The 23,809-nt window shown below is 41.4% G+C and overlaps 1 protein-coding gene across 5 annotated transcripts in view; it reads left to right on the forward strand.

Moving 5' to 3' along the window:
* Positions 1-23,809, forward strand: part of alpha-Man-Ia (alpha-Mannosidase class I a) — a 66,587-nt gene that overhangs the window by 11,233 nt on the left and 31,545 nt on the right. The window contains exon 1 of one of the 5 annotated variants that reach the window (XM_033383537.1): positions 12,192-13,542. The exons of the other annotated variants lie outside the window; for them this stretch is intronic. Coding sequence (XP_033239428.1) covers positions 12,751-13,542 — 792 coding nt within the window. The 5' untranslated portion in view covers positions 12,192-12,750. Of the gene's footprint in view, positions 1-12,191; positions 13,543-23,809 lie in introns of those variants that run through there. 5 annotated transcript variants of the gene reach the window in all.

The raw sequence follows: 23,809 nt of genomic DNA on the forward strand, positions 1-23,809 counted from the left end.
TCCATATCCCATTTCTTTATTTATTGGAACTTACCTATTTTTATCAATCGATTAAAGGTATATTTTTAAACTCTTTTTTGTATATTTTTTAATCTATATATTATATTATTATTATATATTATTATACTATTATTTTATACTATTATATATTATTATTATGTATATTTTTTATATGTAGATACATTTTTATATGGTCTCAGATTTTGCGATAAACACTTATGTTATCGTCTTTGGTTGTCTCTCTTTGGTTTTTTTTTTTTGGGAAAATATTTTTAAAAAATATCTAAAAACTGAAGGACAAATCGTAGTTGGTCTATCGGCAGGTCTATCATCGTAAGAGCCTCTCGCGCCATAACTCTATCGATCTCTTGCGCTATCGATTCTAGTCTGGAAATTGGAGGCCTAGAACTATCCTATTTTATTTATTTTTTTTTTGATAACTAGTTAACAATAAAAATTATTATGAATCTATTAAAGAAACTTAGGAAAATTAAGACAATGGATAATATTAGACACAGTGGTTTTAAGAGATTAATGGTATGGCAAAAGGCATAAGATAGGAATTAGGAACTACAGCCCCAAACGATATTTGGTCATATATTTTTTAGGGCAAAAGTAGTGGAGTAGTGGAGATCCTTCGCAGTGGAAATCAGTGGTGTTTTATGGTAGATATCTTTCACAGTAGAAGTCATGGTATCATATCTAAAGATCTCGTATAATGTAACTGGAAAATAAATCCTCAAAAGAGCGAAAAAACCCAAGGAATCGAAATAATTGTAACCTGAAACATTTGTTCCGTGGAACCTGTACTGAGAACAATACTCGTAATTTATTTTCTTTGGGGCCAGTGGGAGGGAACCCCCCCGCCCCGCAACGGGCATCTTCCAAAGTATTTGAGAGGCCCCAGACAAAAGCGTATCATATTCTGTGCAGAGCCGTATCCGTATCTATCCGAACGAGTGTACTATACTAGCGAGTCATGTGTTTGTTTACAGGCAACTCGAGTGCTCTTAAGCGCTGATACAGACGGAGAGCGAAGCACGCTCCGAGCCAAAGACCAGAGCCAGGCCAGGACAATCTGATGCTGATGCTGATGCTGCTGCCTGCTGCACGCTGCACTTGATGCTGCCAGGAGCGAGGAGAGAGGCAGGTGTGTCAGCTCTGGCAGGTGTAGGTGTCTGTGCAACCGACAAACCAGCAGCATTGAGAGGATGAAGAGAGGAATTTAAAGAATTCCCTCCTCCTGCCACCAAAACGGAGGCAAACAAACTCTTTCCTTCGACTCGTGTCTGCCTGTTGACCTGCCCCATGGCGTGTGTACCCTACTCCTCTATCTGCGAGCATCTCAAAGGTCCCCTCCCCCCCTTACATTCCTTCCACTTTGACACGTCTGATTTGATGGCAAGACAAAGTGTACATCAGTAGATTTACAGGGAAGAAAACTCCAGTAGCCATACTCAAAGTCAAAGGAAAACTCTATCCTTGGGCTCTCCATCTCTTGTCTGAAGTTCTACAGACCTGAGGTCTACGCTATATATTCACTGCCACAAATTATTAGCCAAAAGGGTACCTCTAAAACGTCTCTGTCTTGCAATGCCAGATGCTTTACAAATATCCCATTAGCTACCATTCGGGAATATTTCAATTATTGAAATTAATAATTCATTGGAATTCAGTTTTTATTTTTAGATATTTTATTTTTATTTATTTATAGATATTTTATTTTTATTAATTTATAGATATTTTATTTTTATTAATTTTTTTTTTCGTATTTTTTGGTATTTTTTTTATTTATTTTTTTCTATTGATTTAAATATTGTTTTTAAATTTCCCATTTGCTTCCATTCGGGAATATTCAAGTTTTTGAAATTCTTAGAATTTTTTATTTTTAGTTTTTTATTAATTTTTTTCGTATTTTTTTTTTAAATTCTTTTACAAATTGTTCTTCAAATTTCCTATAAGCGAATGGTATCATATTTTCTGAAATATTCGATTATCCCTTGATATATTTTTGCTTTTTATTTCTTCTAATTTTTGCATTTTATTGTGTTTTGTATTTATGATGTATTTAAATTTTTTGCGTTCCTTTGAAATTTTTACTTACACTGTTCTTTGTTTTTTTTTTGCTGTTGATTTCATCTGCTTTTTTTTGCTTCCTTTTCTTACGCTGCTGGTGTTTCCACCTGTTTTTTTTTCCTCCGTTGCTCCTTCCTTCCTTTTCCTTTTCCTCTTGCGGATTAATAATTCATTGGGCTTTCCACGCCTTTCTTGTGGCCTCGTTGTCCAACCATAATTTTTGTGGCGCCCGCCATCCGTTTGTATACAAAAAAAAAAAGGCGAACAACACACAAACAATTTATCGGTGGGTGGGGCAGGGGACAGACCCAAGATGGTGCAGCAGTCTCTCTACAATGAGTGGAAGTACTTTTACAATAAGTACTATACCCATGGCTATAAAACATTCAAAAGAAAGGCGATCTATGTTAATCGCGCAGCGTGTAAAGACCAAAAGCCAAGACTTCCATGGATGCATCTTTTTCTGTCACACGTTTCAGTGGCGCTTTCTGTATTGTATTTGCCAAAAAAACGTATTGCTTGGGGTCACTAGTGAAAATACGAAACAAAAAGTAATTAACTATAGTTTCGGGATCATTTAATGAATCATTTTTGGGGTGATGATTCGAGTTCAAGGTTTAAGTAAGACTTATTAATTGGTAATTAAATCTAAAGTTTTACATCATTTTTATATTAACTAAAAAATTCAATATTTAATAATAATAAATTTATTAATTATAAAGAACTAAAAATAATATTCAGTTTTTTTAAAGGTATTTTTCAAAATAAAAACATTTATATTTGTTTTTATTGAATATTTTTAGATGTTTTATTCTGTATTATATTTATTTTTTATTAAAAATATTTCTTTTTTTATACATATTTATTTTTTATTATACATATTTATTTCGTACTATATTTATTTTTCTTATATGTATTTATTTTGTATTATATTTATTTTTATTGTAGTTTTTTAATATTATTTTTTTTATATCTATTTTTTAAATTTATTTTTTGTTTTTTCGCATGATTGCATTCTAGTTGTGGGTGCCTGATAGCTCTGATATTTGCAACTGATTCCCCTTTCTCTATCGGGGTGAAGTTCCATTAACATAAATCTCTATCTTGTGTATGGGGTATCCTTTTGGTCGTAATATCATATATATATTTGTACCTGGTATTTTACGGCACTTTCCCCTTTGGACAAAACTTTTTAATGCGTGTGCCCGTGTGCGTGCGTGTGTGTAGGTGTGGTACTTCTTTTTTGCAGAATTTTCGTGCATTTTATTTACGTTTGTTTGTCTGTTTGTTTGTGGGTTGGCTCCTGCTCCTGCTAGTTCTGGCGGTAGTCTTCTCGTACACGTAACTGCATTGGACAGCAGAAATTGTAAAAATCATTTGCTGACTTTTTGGCCCAAAAGTTTCACTTCACATTTTGCCCCACTCTCCCCCAGTCGCTGTCTCTGTTGCTCTTTTGGCTGTCTCTTTCTCTCTGTCACGCATTTCAGTGTCTTCTTCTCTGTCATGCTCCTGGCTCCGGTTCTCCCTCTCCCTTTCTCTCTCTCACTTTTGCCCATCTCTGAATTTCATGGCCCATGCCTCATGTTGCATTTTAATTGCAAAAATCTAGTTTTATTTCTGTTTCGGTTTCAATTTTTTTTTTTCTTTTTTTTTAAACTGTCTTTTGTCGCCAGTCAACAGAATTGATGTCCCTCCCTGTCTCTCTCTGTCTACCATCTCTCTCTCTCTCTCTCTCTCTCGGTCTACCTCTTGGTCTGGGTGAATGGCTGACAAAGTCAGGACGGGGGCCCAATGCACAGAGACAATCCATTTTGTCAGGCCAACAATTGAAGCCGAATGGGGTTTCTTTTTTTTTTTGTCTTTTCGGTACCAAAAAGGGTATCTCTGGTTGACAGGAGAGGAGGTAGAGAGGCCAAAGACAGACAGACCGACGGACAGACAACCAAAAAGCAATTAAGCGAGAAGGTTCGCTGCAAAAAAATGGGAACCATAAGAAGTGCAACACACAAACAGCATCGCCACGGGATCAGATGTCGGAATGCAGACTCCAAATGGCGACTAAGGATGGGCCAGGGGGCTGTACGGGTTCTAAGTAAAATTACAACTATTTGAACTATCTTTTGTTACTCACTGAGAACCAGCCTTTCGAAAGGTTAACCATTATCTTTCGCGTCATGCGGCAGTGCGCATCGGTTGATTCGGGATGAGTTGTATGCGAATGTTCATATTTATATTTATTTTATTATTTATTTTGTATTTATTACATTTTTTTATTTATTCTCTATTTTTTTTATTTATTCTGTATTTTTATTATTTATTATTTATTTTATATATTTTTGTATAATTTATTTTATATTTAGTACATTTTTGTATTATTATTTATTATAGTTTTTCTTTTATTATTTCGTATAGTTTTTTATTATTTATTATAGTTTTTCTTTTATTATTTCGTATAGTTTTTTATTATTTATTATAGTTTTTTTTTATTATTTCGTATAGTTATTTATTATTTATTATATTTTTTTATTACTTACCATTTATTTTTTATTACTTATTATATTTGTGTATTACTTATTTTATATATAGTTTGAACGGATATGGTATAGAATGGTATGGAATTCTTGAAGTTTTCAGAGGCACATGTGCCCTTGACAAGAACGCTTCGAACGTTGCCCCTCCTGCTACTCCTCCTCCTTTCCGCTGCTGCTGTTCCTTGCATGTGCGAGCATGTCCTCTATTTGAATGGGAAATATAAAGACAAGAGATAGGAGACACCAGACAGGAGGCAGGAGGCAGGAGCCCTGCAACACGCATAAAAGTATGCTAAATTATTTCTTTGGCAGCAGCGGCACATCCCCAAAAACCTCATGTCGCAGCAGCAGCACCTGCATGACAGCGTGGAGGATCTCTCTCTCTCTCTCGCTCTCTCTCTCTCTCTCTCTCTCTCTCTCTCTCCCTCTCCTATCTCTGTGTGGAAGGGGAAGTCCCTAAACATGTCCTGGCTGTGTGCCAGCTCGTTTCGAAAGGAAGAGACAGTGTACAGGCTCTTGCTGTGGATGTTTCCTCCTTCTGCTGTCGCCTTTCAACAATTGGCATTCACTAATTAAATAATGCTTCGATTCCGGTTTCGGTTTCGGTTTCGGTTTCGGTTACCAATTTCGCATTCGAAAGCCCCCGTTCCCCGTTCTCCGTTCCCGCAAAACCTACGAAAATTAAAATTTTCTATATGGCTTTCATGGTTCTACCATTTTTTGGTATGGAGATCCAAACACGATACAAAGGACGATTTATGCCAGGGGGAGAAGGGGAGAGGGTGCTGGCGGCTGTAGGATTAGAAGGCACTCTCCTCTCCTCTCCCTGCCCCATCCTCTCCTCTCCCTGCCCCATCCTCTCCTCTCCCTGCCCCATCCTCTCTTGTTATTGTTATATCCTTGTGGTGCAGTTTTAATAATTCAAAGTGCCTGCAATAGACGACTGGCTGCTGCTGCTGTTGCTGCTGCTTTGGGCTTTGCGTTTGTAATAGGTTCTGGCTTCTGGATGTCCTTGTTGGCGCTGGCGTTGTCCTTTTGTTTAGCTTTAAACCGCACCACATTCAGAGGCACGCACACACAATAAATGGGAGGAGCAGCAGTGGGGCACCACCAGAAGGTAGTCGAAGTGGACAGCGTTCGCTCATCCGTTCTGCCTCGCCTGCCTGGCCCGTCCTGTCAACGCCACATGCCACATGGCTCCCTGCCTCACTGCCTAATGTTCTGCTCCCTCCATCGTTCGAACGTTCCAAATGTCCACGCAAATGAAGCCCCCCACTCCCAGGCACCTCCCTAGCCGAAGGCGATCGTTGTGAAGGCCACAAACAAGAGAAAACTACACGTAGATTGGGGAGTACAGTCACCGCTGCAGGAAACTAAACGTTGATTCGGAAGTACAGTCATCGCTGTTCAAGAACCAACTATGAAAATAGTTCATAGATATCTTTTATTTCCCTCCAGAGAGTGAAAGATGTGTGCCCATTCCAAAGACCCCTCCCCCCATCCGGATTCTATCAATCAAACCATTATACAGCCGACTATCCATCATTCATCGTCTGTCAACCGTCAGGAGGGGCATCTGGCAGCCATAACTCCTTCCAGGACAAAAGTCAATGTTCCATTTATTTGCAGTCAGGCTGTTTCTCGACTTTCGATCATATACACATTAATTTATATCGAATTTAATTCATAATTTAATAAATAATTATTTATTTGGCCTGTCGTAAGGCGAAATTGGGCCAAAGGGACATGAAACCGAAGGAAATCCCCAGCTTATTTGATTTATTTTGTACTATTATTATTAGTATTTTGCCTTGGTCTAGGAATCTTGTAGAAGTACTTTTAAATGGTTTCATACGTTTTGTTGTCCCAAGAAACTGTGAGACTGCGAGAGAAAAGCTTAAATAAATCATTAGGAGGCGAAAGGCAGCTCTACTGCCCTTCAATCTCAGATTCTCAGATTTATAATTATCGCTGCAGTAGAGCTGCCCCACCGGAGGGAAAGTGGGCGGTGGGGAGGGGTCTGAGAGCTGGGCAAACAGTTGTACTAATTAGAGAAAGGTTGCTGGAGCTGCATCCGCAAGGACACACGCGTCTGATGTCGCAGTTTGTTTTTGTTGATTTTTCACCCCAAAAGGAGGCTCCGGTTCCGGCTCGGGTACGGGTACGGGTATGGGGTACGGGTTACGGGTCAAGGCACGGGTTAAATGCATGCCACATGCCGCATATAAACAGTGCCAGGCAACAAATTGTTTGTGTTTATTTTATTTTTTTTTTTGGAGGAAGGAAATTAACTCGATTTGCGGATCTCTGACAAGCGAAAAGCGAAACTACTCTCATTGGCCAAGGACACAGTGCATTGAGAGAGCCTTGGGGATTGGATTTTGGATTTAAATATTCCTTCCATTTCTCCGTCCTGCCGTCCTTCCTTCCATCCACAAAAAGAGAAACAGCATCAGCCAAAAAGAAAGCTTCTGCCCAACCTTTAGGGCATAAGAAACAAAGAAAAATCAGCCAAAGAAACGTCCACGCGGATACCCTGTGGCAGCACGAATGTGTCCTTTCACTTAGGGGAAATTATTAGCAGCCAGCGGTAAACAAATTAAACAAAAATCATGTACACGGCATGTATGTTGTTTTGGCATTTATTTCGCTTGAGCGTGCCCAAACGAGGACGTGCCATCTCCATTTGGTCTAGAAATATTCCAAAGACCTGCCTTGGGTCCAATCCACCCCATGGAATCCTCTCAGTGCAGGATATACAAATCCGAAGCCTCGACGTGCCTCGAAATGAAAATTTTTCGGGGCAAAAAAAAAAAAGAGTGCCTGCAATAGAGCGGGAGGGGGGCGGAGAGAGGGGTGAACTGCAGAAGAGAGGCTTTCGAAATGCAGAGCCAAATGCAAATGACAAAATAATGCGTTCAGGCAGCAGCAACACAGCTGCCCAAAAACGGGAGGGCCATGGGGAGGGGAGGGGAGAAGAGAAGAGGAAAGCGAGGAAATGTTTCGGTGGGAAATGTCAGAGGAAAACAGGAAAACACGTAGCTGCAGGCGCAGGCCTGCAATGGGAGGGACCAGGGACCACCATTGGACGCCCTAAAGCCTACGAGTATTCCATCCGATTCATCCGATTCCGAGGCTGAAACTTGAGCTAAAATTACCCCAAAATACGAGTATGTCCGCCATAATGGAGGGGGGAGAAAAAGTCAGCGCTTAAGCCCCCTAATTCAAGGCCGATCAGGTGGAAAGTGCTGCTACGCTCCGTGGCTCTGCTTTGCTCTGCTCTGTAATTGGGGAAAACCTTTCAGGCAGGTCAGGGAAATGCATATACATATATGGGCATTTTCCCCATGAAACCTGATGGATTTGTGCTATATATTTCTTATATATATTGTATTATATTTATGGATCGAAACTGGAATCTCTAGAGCATTTCCTTGAACTTAATGCGGCGCCATAACACTTTCAAATGACGCATACGCATTGTGGCCAGTGCCTGTAATCCAATTTGATAGCCTCCCGCGTCCTTTGGTCCTGCCTGACCGGGGAAAAGGAAGTTCTAGTAGGGCAATGGCGAATGGAAGGACTGGCAAGGAGCAGGCACTGGCAGAGGGAAGAGAATAAATTGCAATTTACTTGCGTAAATTTAATAAAGTTTCCCCATCTCTCTTGCTCTCTCTCTCTCTCTCTCTCTCTCGATTATGAAATGTGCAACATTGCTGCATCCTTTTGCCGCCATGCAACTTGCAACTTGTTGTAATGCAATCTGTTTTGCTGTTTGCTTTTGCCCGCCCGCCTTGAGCCGCAATTTCATGAAAAGCTGTTGAAAATAATTAAGATGAAACGGCAAAGATTGCTACACATTCATTTCTTTAGTGCCAGCGAGCCATTGCCACTGCCACAGCCACTGCCACTGCCACTGCCACAGCCACTGCCACAGCCACAGCGTCTTCTCCTTCAGAGCCAGAGCTCCTTCCTGCTTCTTCCTTGATGGATGTTATTATTATGCAATTTACTACTTATCCCTGGCGTGCATATGGCTGGCTGGCAACCTTATGGATGCTTGTAGATTCTTCTGTAAATTTAAGGGAATATCTGCCACTGCTTTGACCTGCCCCCTAACTTGAATTTGGGATCTGTTCATTACAGTTATCCCCCCCATCATCTATGCAGCAGCGAATCAAACATTTTGATCTTCAAACCTTTTTTTCTGATATCTTTTTTCAACGAATACCTCTTTAATATCATGCAAAGAACTCTGGACTCTGGTCGAAAAACTTGGAGTAGTATTGCATTACACTTGCTCTAAATCCTTAAAGAGATCTAAGTACAATCTGAGTGGAGGTCCAGGGCTTGAGGGCCCTGCTCAACGGATCGGGCTGGCACATTTCGTCAAGGAAATGTTGCACTACAGAGAGGACATTTTGAGATAACGGTCTTAGAGTCGACAAGATACCATCTTTAACTAGTACTACTTCTCCTACTGCTACTACTACTACAATACTGCTACTTCTACTACTGCTACTTCTACTACTACTACTACCTTCTATTAGAACCCTATACTTATACTACTACCTTCTACTCCTACCTTCTACTACTGCCTTGTACTACTACCTTTTACTACTATTATTACTACTTCTAGTACCGCCTTCTACTACTTCCTTCTAATACTACTAATATCTTCTAAGACTAAGACTACCTTCTATTAGTACCTTCTACTACTTATACTAAGTTATATTAGTACCTTATACTTCTACTACTACCTTTTACTACTACTATTACCTTTTATTACTACTACTACCTTTCACTACTACTACTACTACCTCCTCCTATTCCTTTCTACTACCTTTCCTTCTACTACTTATATTAGTTTCTTGTTGTTTTGGGTTCTATTCGTAAATATGCACCGTTTGGGATGTATGCATTCCGAGAAAAGTAAGAACTCCTTAAAGTCAGAGATACGGAGCGACACCTTTCCTTTCTAGCTATATTCCAAACATCGTTTAAGCTCTGCTTTATATATATAAAATAAAACAATAATATCGCAATGATTCCATTTCCAATCGATTCTTCCAGTACTCTCTTTTCTTATACTGTTCCTACGATTTCCATTCCCCCGCTCATTTCTTTTTCGAAAGCACGCACGCCAAGCGATTTGTCTCACAAAATGACGACTAATTGAAATGCCTTCAAACATCCCAAATTGAAAATGTAATCCGTTAATGCCCCTTCAAGAAGTCGCACAATGCTCTCTACCCCAACACTCTCATCTCCTAACTCCCCCCGCGGTCTACTCCATCTCTCCTCCTTCTGCTCAGCCGAAAATTTGTTAAGAGCCCTTTTGTTGGGAATTAATTAAGCGACAAAAGACGCAGCTTCATTAATTGAAATAAATAGCAACGAAAACACACACAGAACAAAAAAATATAACAGAAATTGAATAAAAGTGATGGATGGAGAGAGAGAGAGAGAGAGAGAGAGAGAGAGAGAGAGATGGGGGAATATGTGGGGTGGCCAGGGCCAGAATGGGGCTGGAGGCAGGCACATGTAATTGATAAAGCCAAAACGATAGGCTTTCCACCGACGGAACCCTCAAAGGGTGAAGGAATGTTGAATATTATAGTCAGAGAATGAACCGAACCCATTTTTCGTTTGACTCTTTGAACACCTGGCCATTCGAGCACAATCAATGCTGGACCAATGGACTTTTGGGTTATTACTTTATATACGACATAGTACCTGATATTAAAGTGTCGCGGCCCGTGTGCCTCGACTCGTAAATCCAGGAAAATCCCCATAAATATCAAAATAAACGGACGGCTAAAAAATGCACCGGTGAAAGGGAGATCGTGCCATAGTCCGACAAGAAACGGCGTTGATATGCAATTAAATGGAATCTCTTCTCGCTGTATTTTTTTTCCTGCCCCCTCTCTCGTTTCTCGTTGCTTTCTTGTCTAGTTCATCAAACACACGCAAGTGGCGCTCGTGTGCGTGCGTGTCGGCTCAATTAAATCCACCAAATGTCCCATGTCCCCCTCTCGCCATCGCCGAGAGGCGCGTGTGCAGATCCCATGAAATGAATGCCTAAATCCCACCCAAAAAAACACACAGAAAATAATGTAATTTAAGACGAAACTGAGATACTCTGTGAAAGAGAAGTCCGGCACTTTCTTTCCTTACTCGTTGTTAATGGCCTCGGTTTCTGTGTGTGTTGGCCTATGGGAAATTTGCATCAGCGAGTGGTTTGGTCATTCGTTGTAGTTTCAATCGATCTGGAGTAACAGATATTCTATATTTCCCATATAAATAAAATGATTAGGGTATACGTAAATAAGAAATAGAAAAGATGCAAGGCGCCGCCTTGTCATCCCTTTGTCCCCAAAAGCCTATTGTTTATGCCAATGGGACGGGAATAAGAGGGTATTAGAGCCCCAGGCATTAGAACCTGCTTAAAGCCTCCCATAGATACTCGAAGCCGGGTTCAACCGTGCAGCAGCAGCACCAGAAGCAGCGACGGCAGCAGGTGCGAGTGAAAGGTAAAGGAAAAGCGAGAGTGAGAGTGATTTTGAGATGAAAACTGATTTCATTAACATTTTGAAAGGGGCATTAGAACAGCATAGAGACAAAAGTTGGTTGGAGAAGGCGAGATGCCTAATGAACATACAGATTTCAGTATTAATATTTGTCTAGTTGGTTCTTTAAGAGTATTTATATATATATGATAATCACTAGTATGTGGTAGATTGCTTTGTAGACCCGTGAAATACTACGTATTTGTACAGCCTACATTTTCGTAACTGTGAAAACGATATCTATTCTCTATATCATACAAAATATCATCTGGGCTGTGAAAGTAAGAAGACTGAAACTGAAACATTTCTTGACTTAATAAAATAATACTATAAGTCGAAATGGGGCTTCTTTTCTGGGATTTTTATTAGATTGTTGAATAATTAGCAGATCCTTTGTGGAAGAACTTTTATCAAGAATCCTCTTTCTTATATGAGATAGGATTCTAAATTTAAAAAACAAGTAATAATACTAATAATAAAATAAATAATACAAATAATTAAAAAAAAAATTAAATAAGAAATAATATTTTTTAATTATAATAATTTAAAAAAAAACATGACTATAAAATAAGGAAAAATATTCAAAAAGATAACATTAACTATTGAATAGACTTCGAAATTAATATCGGGATTCTGTGGGGGGATTCGGGATATGGGAATATTTTTTTATTGACTTCATACATTTTTTTAAATTTTATTCCTTGGGAAATTTTGAAACTGATTAATTTGATATAGAAAAGGCACAAATGCGTTTGTTTTTCTGCCTCTCTCTGTTTGCCCAAGCCCCAAAATTGCAACAAAGGCCACAGGAAAACAACTGCTAAAACTGTACACAAATTAAATTTTTAACGATCTGCATTTCTGGCTCGGGCAGTGCTCGGGTTGCGTGTATTTTTGGAACTATAGCTTTGTTTGTTCCCGTTTAAAGCGATAAATGAAAGCAAATACAACAACAAAAACCAATCAAATAAACAAAGGCAAGAGGTAAAAAAAGCAAAAAAAAAAGCAAACAAATCAAAGACAGACATTGAAACGGTAAACACATCATGCAAATCCGCTTGAGGCAGCTGCGCAGCTGTGACGGCGGCGTCAGCTGAAGCCAGCGTCTCGGTCTCAAGGTGAACCAGCAGCTGAGAGAACGAGAACCAGAACGAGAACGAGAACGAGACGAGAGAGCGAAAGCGAAACGGTAAAAGAGCGAGAGCGAGAGCAGAGAGCGAGCGACGCAAGCTTTGCAGCGAACGAAGCCCTGCCGTGCCGTGGAAGTGCAGCTGCATTCGTGTTCCAGCTGCAGACGAGAGTGGAGACGCCGACACGAACGAGTCGCGAGACGATCGCGAGCGGAGATCGAAGTGCAACAAAGAACGAGAGCAGGCAGCAGTACCGTTTGTTGAACTCTCGCTTGAACCTCAACGCAAAAGTGATCCCAAAACAAAAAAGAGTTAGAACAACCAGACAAAAAGGGCTGTTCAAATGACTGCTTGATTGATTTGCCAGCAGCAAACCCCTCCCAGCCCATAGCCCCCGATCCGACCCGCCCCGCCCCGCCCGTCCGTCCTCCGCTCAGGTGCATCATGTGCAGTGGGAAATTCTTTCGCATGCCCACCCTTGCCATCTGCGGCGTTGTGCTGACCATCATTTTGGTCTGCATCACGGGCATCACCCTGACGAACAGCATCAACATTTCGAACATTGTGAAGCTGCGCGAGAAGGTGGCCAGCGATTCGGCGGCCGCCAATGGGGGCCATCAGGCGGCCCAGACCCGGGCGGCACTGGTCGAGCAGCAGTACTCGACGCTGCAGCAGCATCAACTATCGCAAAGCGATCTCAACTACATATCGGCATCCACGCATCCAAAGAATCTGCAGCGACCATTGCAACAGCAGCTGCCACAGCAGCAGCAGCAGCAGCAGAAGGCCAATAAAATTGTGATTGAAATCGGGTTAAGGAGCGCCAATGACAGTGCCAGTGGCAAAGCAGCCAGTGGGAGTGCCAGTGGCAGTGGCAGCGGCAGCGGCAGTGCATCTGGTAGTGGAAACATGCCACTGGGCATGCCGCATATGCTGGAGGCAGCCGAGGCCCTGATGGAGGGCAATGTCGATTCCATATCATTGCCGGCAGCAGTGCCACTTGTGGCGGCAGCGCCGCCATTTGAAAAGAGCACCAATGGAAATGGAAATAAAAGAAGCACTGGAAACAGTCCTAGAAGCAGTCCCACAGAGCAAAGCAATGAATGGAGGAGCACTGGAGGAGGAGGCGTCAATGGAAATGACACTGGCAATCCCAGAGGCGGCAACATCGTGATGGATATCCGGGATCACAATCCAGGGGGCATACAGTTCGAGCGACGCGCCCACGTCAAGCAGGTATACACTGACCGAAAAAGATTTATCCAATTTCAATCACAAATCAGAATTTCCTAGAAGCCCCCTCCAAATTCTTAGCCCAAAAAGTGTTCAATTTTCGTGGAAGAATAGAAAATTTAAATTAAAAAAATAAATATACTTTACTTAAATATTTTTGTATTTGCAATTTATTTTTTAATTTGTTCTCGAATTTTTCTAGAGGTGCACGACGAGAGAGAGCGTCAGATTCAATTTTCTCTCGCTCTTTCATTTATTTTCCCCTGCCTTTTCCTCGATTGTCATGTACCTAATTTTCCCAATTACACACAGAAAAGAAACACTAAAAGGCTTTCCATTTCTAAAATTCAATTTACAATTTGTGTGTGTTTTTTTTAAATTTATTTATTTATTTATTTTTTTACTGGCATCACGTTTTTGTTTGCTATCGTTTTATTGTTGTCTCCCGCTAATCATTCGCTGCATTGTCACGATGAGCGACAAACACGAATAGTCGTCGTTGCTCTCCCACTCCTCCCTGCTCTGCCCCTCTCGCTCTCTCTCTCATACGCCCCCTAGCATACCTTTTCTGGGGGTATGATTACTATTTTGTGGAACAGAAGAACATCATTATATCATTATCATTATAATTCTATGATACTATGATATGCACAAGATTTCTGTCAAAAAACGATGATATTTCAAGGACATCTATCATAGAACTTGAATATTTTAAGGATGTCAGCCATATATCCAAGATACTTTTCAGGTTTCTGCCATGGAATATTGATATCTGATATATTTGTACCATAGAACACTGACATTTCACAGATCTCTGCCATAGAACTAATATACAATGATATTTCTCGCATAGACCTACAAAAATTCCAAAGATTTCTGCCATGGAATAATCATATTTCAGAGATCTGTGTCATAGAACTGTTTCAGACCCAGAACTAACCACCATATGCAAGATTTCTGACTGGATAATGATATTTCTAAAAAAAATAAACACTAAAGATGAAGCAATACCAGAGAGGGTATACGGAATGCGGTTAACCACAAATAAAATTAATTTGTTGGCAACATTTTCGGCATTTGCAATTCGATTTTACGCGCAGGGCAGGGGGGCAGGGGCTCAGGGGATTTGGGGAAAATGTGGGGGAGGAGAATCGCATTTGCATTGAAAGGATAGAGAGAGAGGGGGAGGGAGAGGGAGATACCGCCTCCTAACATGTGGTGGGAGGGAAACTTCGGTAGCTGCCCCGTCATGTGGCACCGGGCGGGGGCCCAATTAAATTTGTCACGTTTTGTTGCACACACCTCCCCCCTCCCCCCACGCCCCCCGCTCGTACTTTTGCATAAAGCCTGAATGCCCGACAGACGACGACTGATGTGGCCGCTAAAACGGGTTTAAACTGGCAAAAAACCGATTTTGTAATACGTCTTGAGCCGGTTTTGATCTGCCTCTAGAAATGAAATGGCATTGTAATACTAGGTGCACCTTCGAGATTTATTCCATGTGAATGGGGGAAGTCAATTCAATGAACCCGGGTCGCCTACAATATCTACGTATACCGATATATAATAAACGATACCTTGGTTAATGGGGGAATCTGTTAGAGATTCTCTAAGGCTTGTACATTTCCCTCCGAATGGGTTTCAATGTCAGTTCGCTTATGAGACATTTGTGCAGCGTATCAACGCGGGCCGAGCCACTCTTTCTTTCAATTGAAGTCGATGGAAGGGCGCAGATGTACACCCTTGTAGCCCCACATCGATCGGATCCGCCAATTCCAATTCCAGACTTTAAAATCTGTTTCGTGTTCTGTGAAGCCACAGATATCCACGCTATTTATCTGCCATTTTGAGGCACATTTTTTTGCGCCAACATTTAATTAAAATTATTGACCCAATACCCATCACACGACTCCCCGTGCAGGCCCGTCCCGGCCCGGCCACGGCCACGGCGCCCGCCGCACGCCACTCAATTACAGAGACAATATAATCCAAACAATTTGTGGAGCCCTCAGGCATTACGACAAACAGATTACAGATAACAGATTACAATTAAAAACATAGTTTTAATAGCTGTTGCGAGGAAATTCATAAACAAATAAAGCACCAATGCAAATGAGCGCGAGAATTAAATCTCATTTTGCGAGGCAAACAATAACAAAGCTCACACGATGGGCGGGGAGCGGAACCCCTATGTGGTATGATAGGATGTGGATAGGAGTATTACTTCTCCGTCGAACAGACCCCACAAAATCCGCTGTAAATTCACACACACACACACACACCGTCTAATGCGATTACCTGGAGGTGAAGAGAAGAGTACACATGCCAAAGTTCAGGGATGACAAAAACAAAAGCCGAATAGAAAAAGTGGCTGCTGCTGCCGCCCCCCCCCCGACCATGGAAATGGATAGACAAGCCTCCGACGGCACTGCCGCAGCCTCCAAGCCAAGTCGCTCTCGCATTACAATTTTGATACCCAGTGATGGCCAGGGTATATCACATTTGTGACAGCAGATGAATTAGCATGAATTAGTTTTCCGAAAGAACTTCGGTGCAGTTTTCTCTCCATCAAGTTTTAGAAATTCGCGCCATTCTGAAAGCTAATGGAAAAAAAAACTAATAGTCTAGGTAAAAATTAATACATTTTAGCTATTATTCTTCCTGAAATTTGTAGCCTAAAATCTTCTGGAAACTTTATTCTTAAATGAAGATGAATCATGGCATAAGCGGCTTGATTCTGATTAATTCTTGATTGATATTTTACGATTTAGTGTTAAATAGCTTGAAGAAGGTCTTCCTGGTATTCGCACTTTTCGTAGAAAACTTTTTTTCGGCCATTATATTATCTTTTTTCCGCTGAATCATCGATAACCTGTCGGGTATCAAAATCCCTCGGGACGAATGTCAATTCGCTTATCTCATTCCACTGGAGTATTAAGGTTTTTACCAGAACTCAAGTGCCATCGAATGAAATGTATCGATAACTTATCTTGTATGCTCTTCCCCCTGATTGATGCCAAAAAGTCCCTCGGGGCGAATGCCAATTCGTTTGTGAATGGCCTTTTGAGTGGGTGTCCCCTTGGTCGTCACTTGCTTTTGTGTTCTTTTTTGTGTTTTTGTGTGTTTTCTCCGAGTCAAAAGCCAGCGCAGCGCTAAGCCAATTAACTTTGCAAACTTATTCCGTGTGAAATTATTTACTTGCTTTTCTAATGTATGCCCCTGTCTACCGCTTTTTCGTTGATAGAGAGACAGACAGAGAGAGACTGAGAGCGTAATAGAAATAGGGAAAATGTGTGAGGGAGAGGCACACTCACACACACAAACAAATTAAACCGTTGAATTTTTACGAGCATGCTCATTTATTAAAAAACAAAAAAAAAAAAAACGCAAGCTAATTTCATGCACTTCCGTTTGCTGATTTACATTCAAGTTGTTCTCCCTCACACTCTCTAAATGGCCTGCCCTCGAGAACAACGAGATTGCGCCAGAGATGCATTTGAAAAAGCTTTTTCGAAGGAGGCTAGGCCATGGGTAAAGCAAGTTTTAGATACAAATCTGAGTTTTAATACACAACCAATTCCCTTTGGCAACTAATATTCGAATCCTCCAGCTGAATCCACATGGGGCTTCCTCTCTTTTCTTTCTTGGCGGAGATTCTTATGTCTTAGAAGTCCGCCGCCAGTCTCGAGTCGAGTTTCAAGTCCATTTTTTAGACCTAATTTCAAGCTTCAACTCCTTTCGTGACTGCCACGTTCTCGCTGTCTTTTGTGGGGGTACAAGTTTTTCTGGATAATAAATTGCTTAACTTTTTGGGTAAACAGAAGCGTAGCACCTTTTGGCTTTTTGGCTTTCAAATTGCCGTAGGCTCTTCACGTGCTTAAGAAAGGGGTAGTGCTTAAGCGAGTGGGAAAAGGCGGAAAAGAGCGACAAAGAGCGGAAAAGTGCGGTCCAGTGAGGAGAAGAAAGAGAGCATCTTATGGAACTGATTTGCGTTGAGGAGTTTTCATGTCTCTAAAAAGTAATTGCTTCGACTCGCGAGTTGACTGTACCAAAAAAAGGGAGCTTGTTCATTTAGCGAACTAGTTCGCACCTGAACATATGTTAATCTCACTTTCGTATTGTTTTTCTAATCCTGTGATATACTTTCGATGCATATTTTCTTTGTTTAGCTGCTGAATTGTTGCTCTGCTTATCAGAGATTCCATTTGGCAACTAACGAAGGGAAATTGTTATCGATAAAACCAAGAACGAAGCTTTACCACGCCAAAGACAATTGAATGATTTTCGTTTGTCCATTCGAGGACAAAAATTACCCATTTTTTGCGAAGTGTGACTGTAATTTGTTTGGAACTAGTTCATTTTGATTGATTCATTTGTCACATTTATTCCCCGTGTCAATTACCGTTCATTTGTTCATTTCCTTTCGAGCGAATCACTTTGCCCCAAGAGTGAATGATGGCTCTCCTTTGCAACGGTAATCGATTCCTTCTCTTGGCCTGGTGTTTCGTTCCTGTTCCGCTTGCCCTCTCCTTTTCTCTCTCTCTCCCTGTCTCTGTGTGTTCCTGTTCCCCGTTCCGTTTCGTCCATCTTTTGTGTTGTTCCCATTTCCGTTTGGCATCCGTCATGCCAGGCGTAGTATAATTTATGAACCAACAAAATTGCAATGCAAAGCAGCCTCTTTATATGAAAAACACGCCCCATGCTCATGCCTCATGCCTCATGCCTTCTTCTTCTTCTTTCGTTTACTTTCAGGTGAGTTGCAACTTGAATGGAAATGCTATCCAAAGATACAACAACGACAAGTAATGGTTTCTGGTCCTGGTCTTCGAAACGCGAATCCGACTGCGGGGCCTCGTGTTTAGTGCAATATCATGGGACAGAACAGACGAAACTTTCTCTCCGAGGATAAGAGGTACGAGTGGATGGATGAAACGGGATGAAGTGCCACTGACAGTTCGAGAAAAAAAAGACGAACATAAGGTGCTAAAGGGAATGGTCCGTATTGCTGTGGCGAAGAGGGGGAGGGGGATCTATCTGCTATTTCTTGGCCAAAGTTTTGTGGCCCGTGTCCGGATGAAATGGTGGCATGCCCCAATGCTTTCAATTATCATGTCCTGCCCATGTCCATGTACTGCGCCTGTCCCATAGGCAAATGTCCTTGGCGTAACTTTTTACGCATATTTCCCAAGTAAATCGGACGGAAACAAAACCTTTTAACGGAAATAGAGATATTCTTTTGAAATTCCATGCAAAAACCACGTTCAAAAAAATTAATATTATTTTTGAAAAACAAGCTCCTTCCCATATTCATGAATTTTTCGGAATATTCCGTTTATAGGATAAATTGGGGGTTCTATTATTATTATTACTGTGGATTTTATATATCATATTTTCTATAACTTTCCCAGAATATTATTATAAAACTTTTGGGGAGGAAAAGGACGGATCATTACTTTCTTAAGTCCTTCCCAGATTATCCAAAGATGAATTCAAACTTTTAAGAGCCACAAAAAAGATTAGAAGAAAGTATGAGGCAAATTTTGGCATTGATTTGTTGTAAAAATTGCCCATAAACGAAAGGAGCGATTTTTAATTATGAAATCTTTGGGTTTATCGAAGGAAAATGTTCCAATATTGTAGGTAAAAATACAATCAGTCGGTTTAATATAGGAAATGTGTGAGGTTGTGTTTTGTACGAGAACGAATCAGCCGCGAATGAATTATGGCACCGCCGCCTTACCCTTGGATTAGGGTATCCCACAGTGGGATGTCGTATGTGAATCGAATTGTACGAGTATTTCAGCTGCCGAAGGCAGTTTTGGTTTGGGTTTTTCGGGCTGTGGCCGTGCCGGAGGCCCCAGGAGCGATTGTAAGTAATCATTGTTCAATACCGGAAACTATTCAATTTCCGCATGACATGAAGCGTGTACAAAACAGACCAGACCAGACCAGAGCGCACACAAGAGAAGAGTGGATTGAAGTGAATGGTTTTGGGTGGCTGTGGCAAGAGCTGGAAAAAGCGAAATAGAATCAACACGGCACAACAGACACACGGCCACGACTGAAGCGATGACAGCATACACGGGGATTGGAGAACGGAGAGAAGTAAACCGTAAACCAGAATAGAGACAGAACAGAGATCCAGAGACAGCCACTGATGCACTCCCCCTGCGGCTGGGGCTTCCTGCTGGCTGCTGGAGTCACAAAATGCAGGTGGAATTGAAATTGAAATCGAAACTGTGGACTGAGATTCGTGTTTAGGTATTGGAGACGCTTAAATCGAAGGTTATTCAAAGTTTTAAACCCTTTGAGTGGAAGAATATTTAAGTATTTCCAATCATGGATTGGTAGAGAGAGAGAGAGACGTGTTGCGCACTCTTTGAACAATTTCCTCAAGTTTTAATCCCAATTTGTTGTCCTCAAAATGCAATGAAATGTTTTTCTAATCTTTGACAAAATACAAAAAATTTGATAGGAAAAAAAGCAAACAAGTTTCGAGGGCCTCCCGAGGGAATGGCCGGGGTGCATTCTAGTGTCCTCCACAGCTTCCGTTTCGTTGAGCTGCTTTTCCTTCGGTCCTCTCAGATTTTCCCAGAGTTGGCTTGCTTTGAGCTGCTTTTCCTAGAGCACTCACCCCCCTCCCTTTGCCCTGAACTGATTTTCCCTCAGAGCTAGAGCCCCGGTCTGTTCCTAGAACTGCCTTTTCTCCGAACGGAGCTGCTTTTAACCTTGAGCGCTCCTTGCTTTCCTACGAGTCCTTGGAACGTTGTTATATATATGTATTTTTTTTTTTGGTTTTTCTTGATATTTGGTTTACTCGGTGTCACTCGTTGGTCCTCTGGTTGTGTATATTTTTCCTTCCACCTGCAAAGCTGATTGTGTCTTGCACTGCACGGCCCAAGGACCGGCTCCTCCTGGATGCTCAAGGATGCCGTGTGGAGAGACAGAGCTAATTCTGTTGTTGTCGGAAGTTGCTTGCGGAATGCGCAAGGGGGAAGGGTGGGGATGGATGGGATTTTGGTACCTGTTACGCTTCGTTAACTATGCGATGGCATAAAAAGCTTTTGGCTATCAATCAATTGTCCTTAATTTAATTATTTAGCACACCTTTTCGCTATTTATCCTTTGGCGGCGGACCTTGAAGACTTGCGGTCTTGCGGTTGCTGGAGATTTCAGGCCATAAGCGATTCAACATCGCCTCAACACAATCGCGCAATACTCGGCCATAGATCATGAGGGGATTTGCTATTTGCAGGACCCAATATCCTGCGCCAGGAATGGAATGGCGAAACCATTTGGGCAATCGTTTGTTTTATGACTTTTTCTAATTGCTTGCTGCGGGTCTCTCTATCGCTCTCTCCCTCTGTCTATCTTGACCAGAAGGAGTCCTTAAATTTACCGCACACTACTCCTTCATCCAGCTGACTGTTCCTGCTCCTGCCCCCGTCCTGTCTGTAACCGGAAGGAAGCCGTCCTTTATTTATTGCCCCTCTCAGACAGCCCAGGACTCCCACTCTATTGGTTGCTCTTCTTTGCAGTTTCTCCTTGGGGGCTACCACTTTATTCTCGATATACTCGAGTTCGATAGCGAAATAAAAAAACGAACAGAAAGCAATGGGAAATTGCCATCGATAGGATAAGATAAGTCCATGGGGGAAATAGTGGAAAGGGAACAGGATAGGGGAAGGAAATGGGAATAGGAAGTATGGAAAATGGTCAGTCCTCAATAGAGGAACAGTGGAAGGTCAATTGGAACAAGGGAATATGAGGGGAATACGGATTTATGGTAATGGGTCGAACAATGGAATTTCACTTTAAAATGGAATATGAGGAAGTAGAATATCGGAGCCATAGAGCCAGAAATGGGACATTTCCATCCAGTAAAGTGCATTGCGAAATGCTGGAAAGGAAACACGAAATGAGAAAAAAGATTATAGGCGGAGAATCAGTGGAATATAATAGTAGTATAGGAACGGTGGAAACGAAACAATAAACCATTAAGTAATAAAAAGCTAACGGAGACCATGCTGAACGATGATCAAGTAATATCGATCTATGAAAACAAACCATTGGTCGGGGAATTACCCGAAAAACAAGAGTTCAGGGCTCGATGAATCCTTTGACGCATACCGAATCAATATAAAGAAATGGAATATCGAGGAACAAAGGAAGAGAATTATCAAAGAAGAACATACAAACCAGTATATATCTTCAATAACCGTACCAATCTATACTCAATGCATAATTTATTTGATAAGAATTCTACTACATCTGTCTATAAGACATAAGATACCCACACTATACCTATTCCTTAGTCCGAAATCATTCCTAGTCTTCTCTTTCATTGAATTTTCTATACTCTTAAGAGTCTTGGGCTTAAGATTCCTGGTCTTTCTAGCCTGTTGGAATGTATTCTTTCAACGGAATACTTATCAACACTGATTAAGGGGATCCATGGCCGCTCCAGAGAGATATAACGAGTTAGAGTGTGTTGAGGGAATAAATACATCAAAATAAAAGACAAAAACTGTCTGTAAAGAAGGAGGAGCTTACACGCCAATCTGTTTCATCGTTTTCCTGCTCCCTGCTCCCTGCTCCCTGCCCACTCACATTTTTTTTATGTATTTTTTTTTTTTTGGCTACGACTCAAACTTTAGTGAAGTTCTTAAAATCTGTCTGGCGGACGCAGCTGAGTTTTCCCATTGAATGCCAAAGGAAATGGCTTTCCAGAATAGGAAATAGAGAGAGACAGAGAGAGAGAGGAGGACCAGCAGCAGCAGCTGCGACCATAGAATAGAGAAAACTCATTGTCATAAAAAAAGAAGCGAAATGAAATGAATCATAAATATGTGATGAGTGAGAGAAAAGACCTAGACATGTGTACATTCCGATAGATAGACTTGTAAAGTGTCTGCGGGCTGCGGGTTGCGGATTGCGGGTTGCCGGTGGGACGGGGTGGGGTCCATCCGAGTGGTTCTGGCTGTTAAGTGAAGTCAACTTCTTCATAACTTTTTGGCCACAAAACTATTTCCACTGTATTTAGGATTCATTTATGTCCATCTCCATTTTGGACAGCAGCTGCCGCTGCCACTGCCACTGCCACTGCCACTGCCGCTGGAATGGAGGATGCTACTCCCTCCCAGATAACCATCAACAACAAAAGGTCAAAGGAGAGCGAGTCAGTGAAAGGAAGAACAGCAGATGACATTGCCATTTCTTCAACCCAAAACTTGAGTACAGCAACTGCTCTCAAAATACAATACCCTATAGTTGTGGGGGGTTTATTTTGTTGGGGAAAAACAAAGAGTTTCTTGAACATCTATTGGGATTCTGCTCTAGCATCCACAACTTTCAAAATCCTATTTGATAGAATTATTTGAATATATTCTAGTGTTCCCCGCCGATCTGTTTCAATATTATTCAAAGCGTCCACTAATCATATCCGAAAGGAAAGAAAAATATTCTTTTACAACACTATTATATATCTTTTATATCCCAAACAAAGTAAAACAAATAAAAATTAAAAAAGAAATAATAATTAATTTAAGAAAACCCAAAAATGTTCTTCAATAGCTCCCACAAAATTTGTGGATATTTTTAGATTATTTTTAGAATGTAGATACATTTATACCGCTCTATCAAAATACCTACATATTCAACTGTGCATCGACAAAAACGTTTCCACTAAATGTGCCACATTTGACAGAATTTGGCAGGGTATCCCCACAGTCGCCTGTATGGGCTCTCTTTCCAATTGAGTTTTCAGAGGCGGGAAATGAAGAAGGAAATGGGAAGCAAAAGTGTTTGCATCTGGCTTTGTGGTTGACCAGGCGGGGGAGGGCGGTGGGGGGCGGGTGCGACCCACAGTTGAAACTGTTTAATTTTTAGTTTGTGTTGCATAATTTTAGGCACCCAATGTACAAAAACCCCAAGAAAGCAAAGCCGAAACCCAGGAGCAAGAAAATGGGGGGTGGCGCGTGGCAAGAAAAGGTTCGAATTTTTATGCTGACTAGTGGGGTGAAAATGTTGAGGAAAAACGCTTACCCGACAACTGGCTTACCGATAAATGGTTGTGTGGAATGATGGTATGCTGTGGAATGATGATGGCCCTTGATGACATGACCCTGACAATGATAATGTCGCCCGTGGGGGTGTTCGTTTGTTCGCCTGGAGCCGTAGGTGATGCCATAAAGAGAGCCAAAGTTGAGGCTGCTCAATCAAGTGATTGACAGGACAACAAACCAAACGTTTCAGGGGTGCGCCAAGAGTG

The sequence above is a fragment of the Drosophila pseudoobscura genome, chromosome X (assembly GCF_009870125.1).
Source record: "Drosophila pseudoobscura strain MV-25-SWS-2005 chromosome X, UCI_Dpse_MV25, whole genome shotgun sequence".
In the NCBI taxonomy this organism is placed as follows: Eukaryota; Metazoa; Arthropoda; class Insecta; order Diptera; family Drosophilidae; genus Drosophila; species Drosophila pseudoobscura.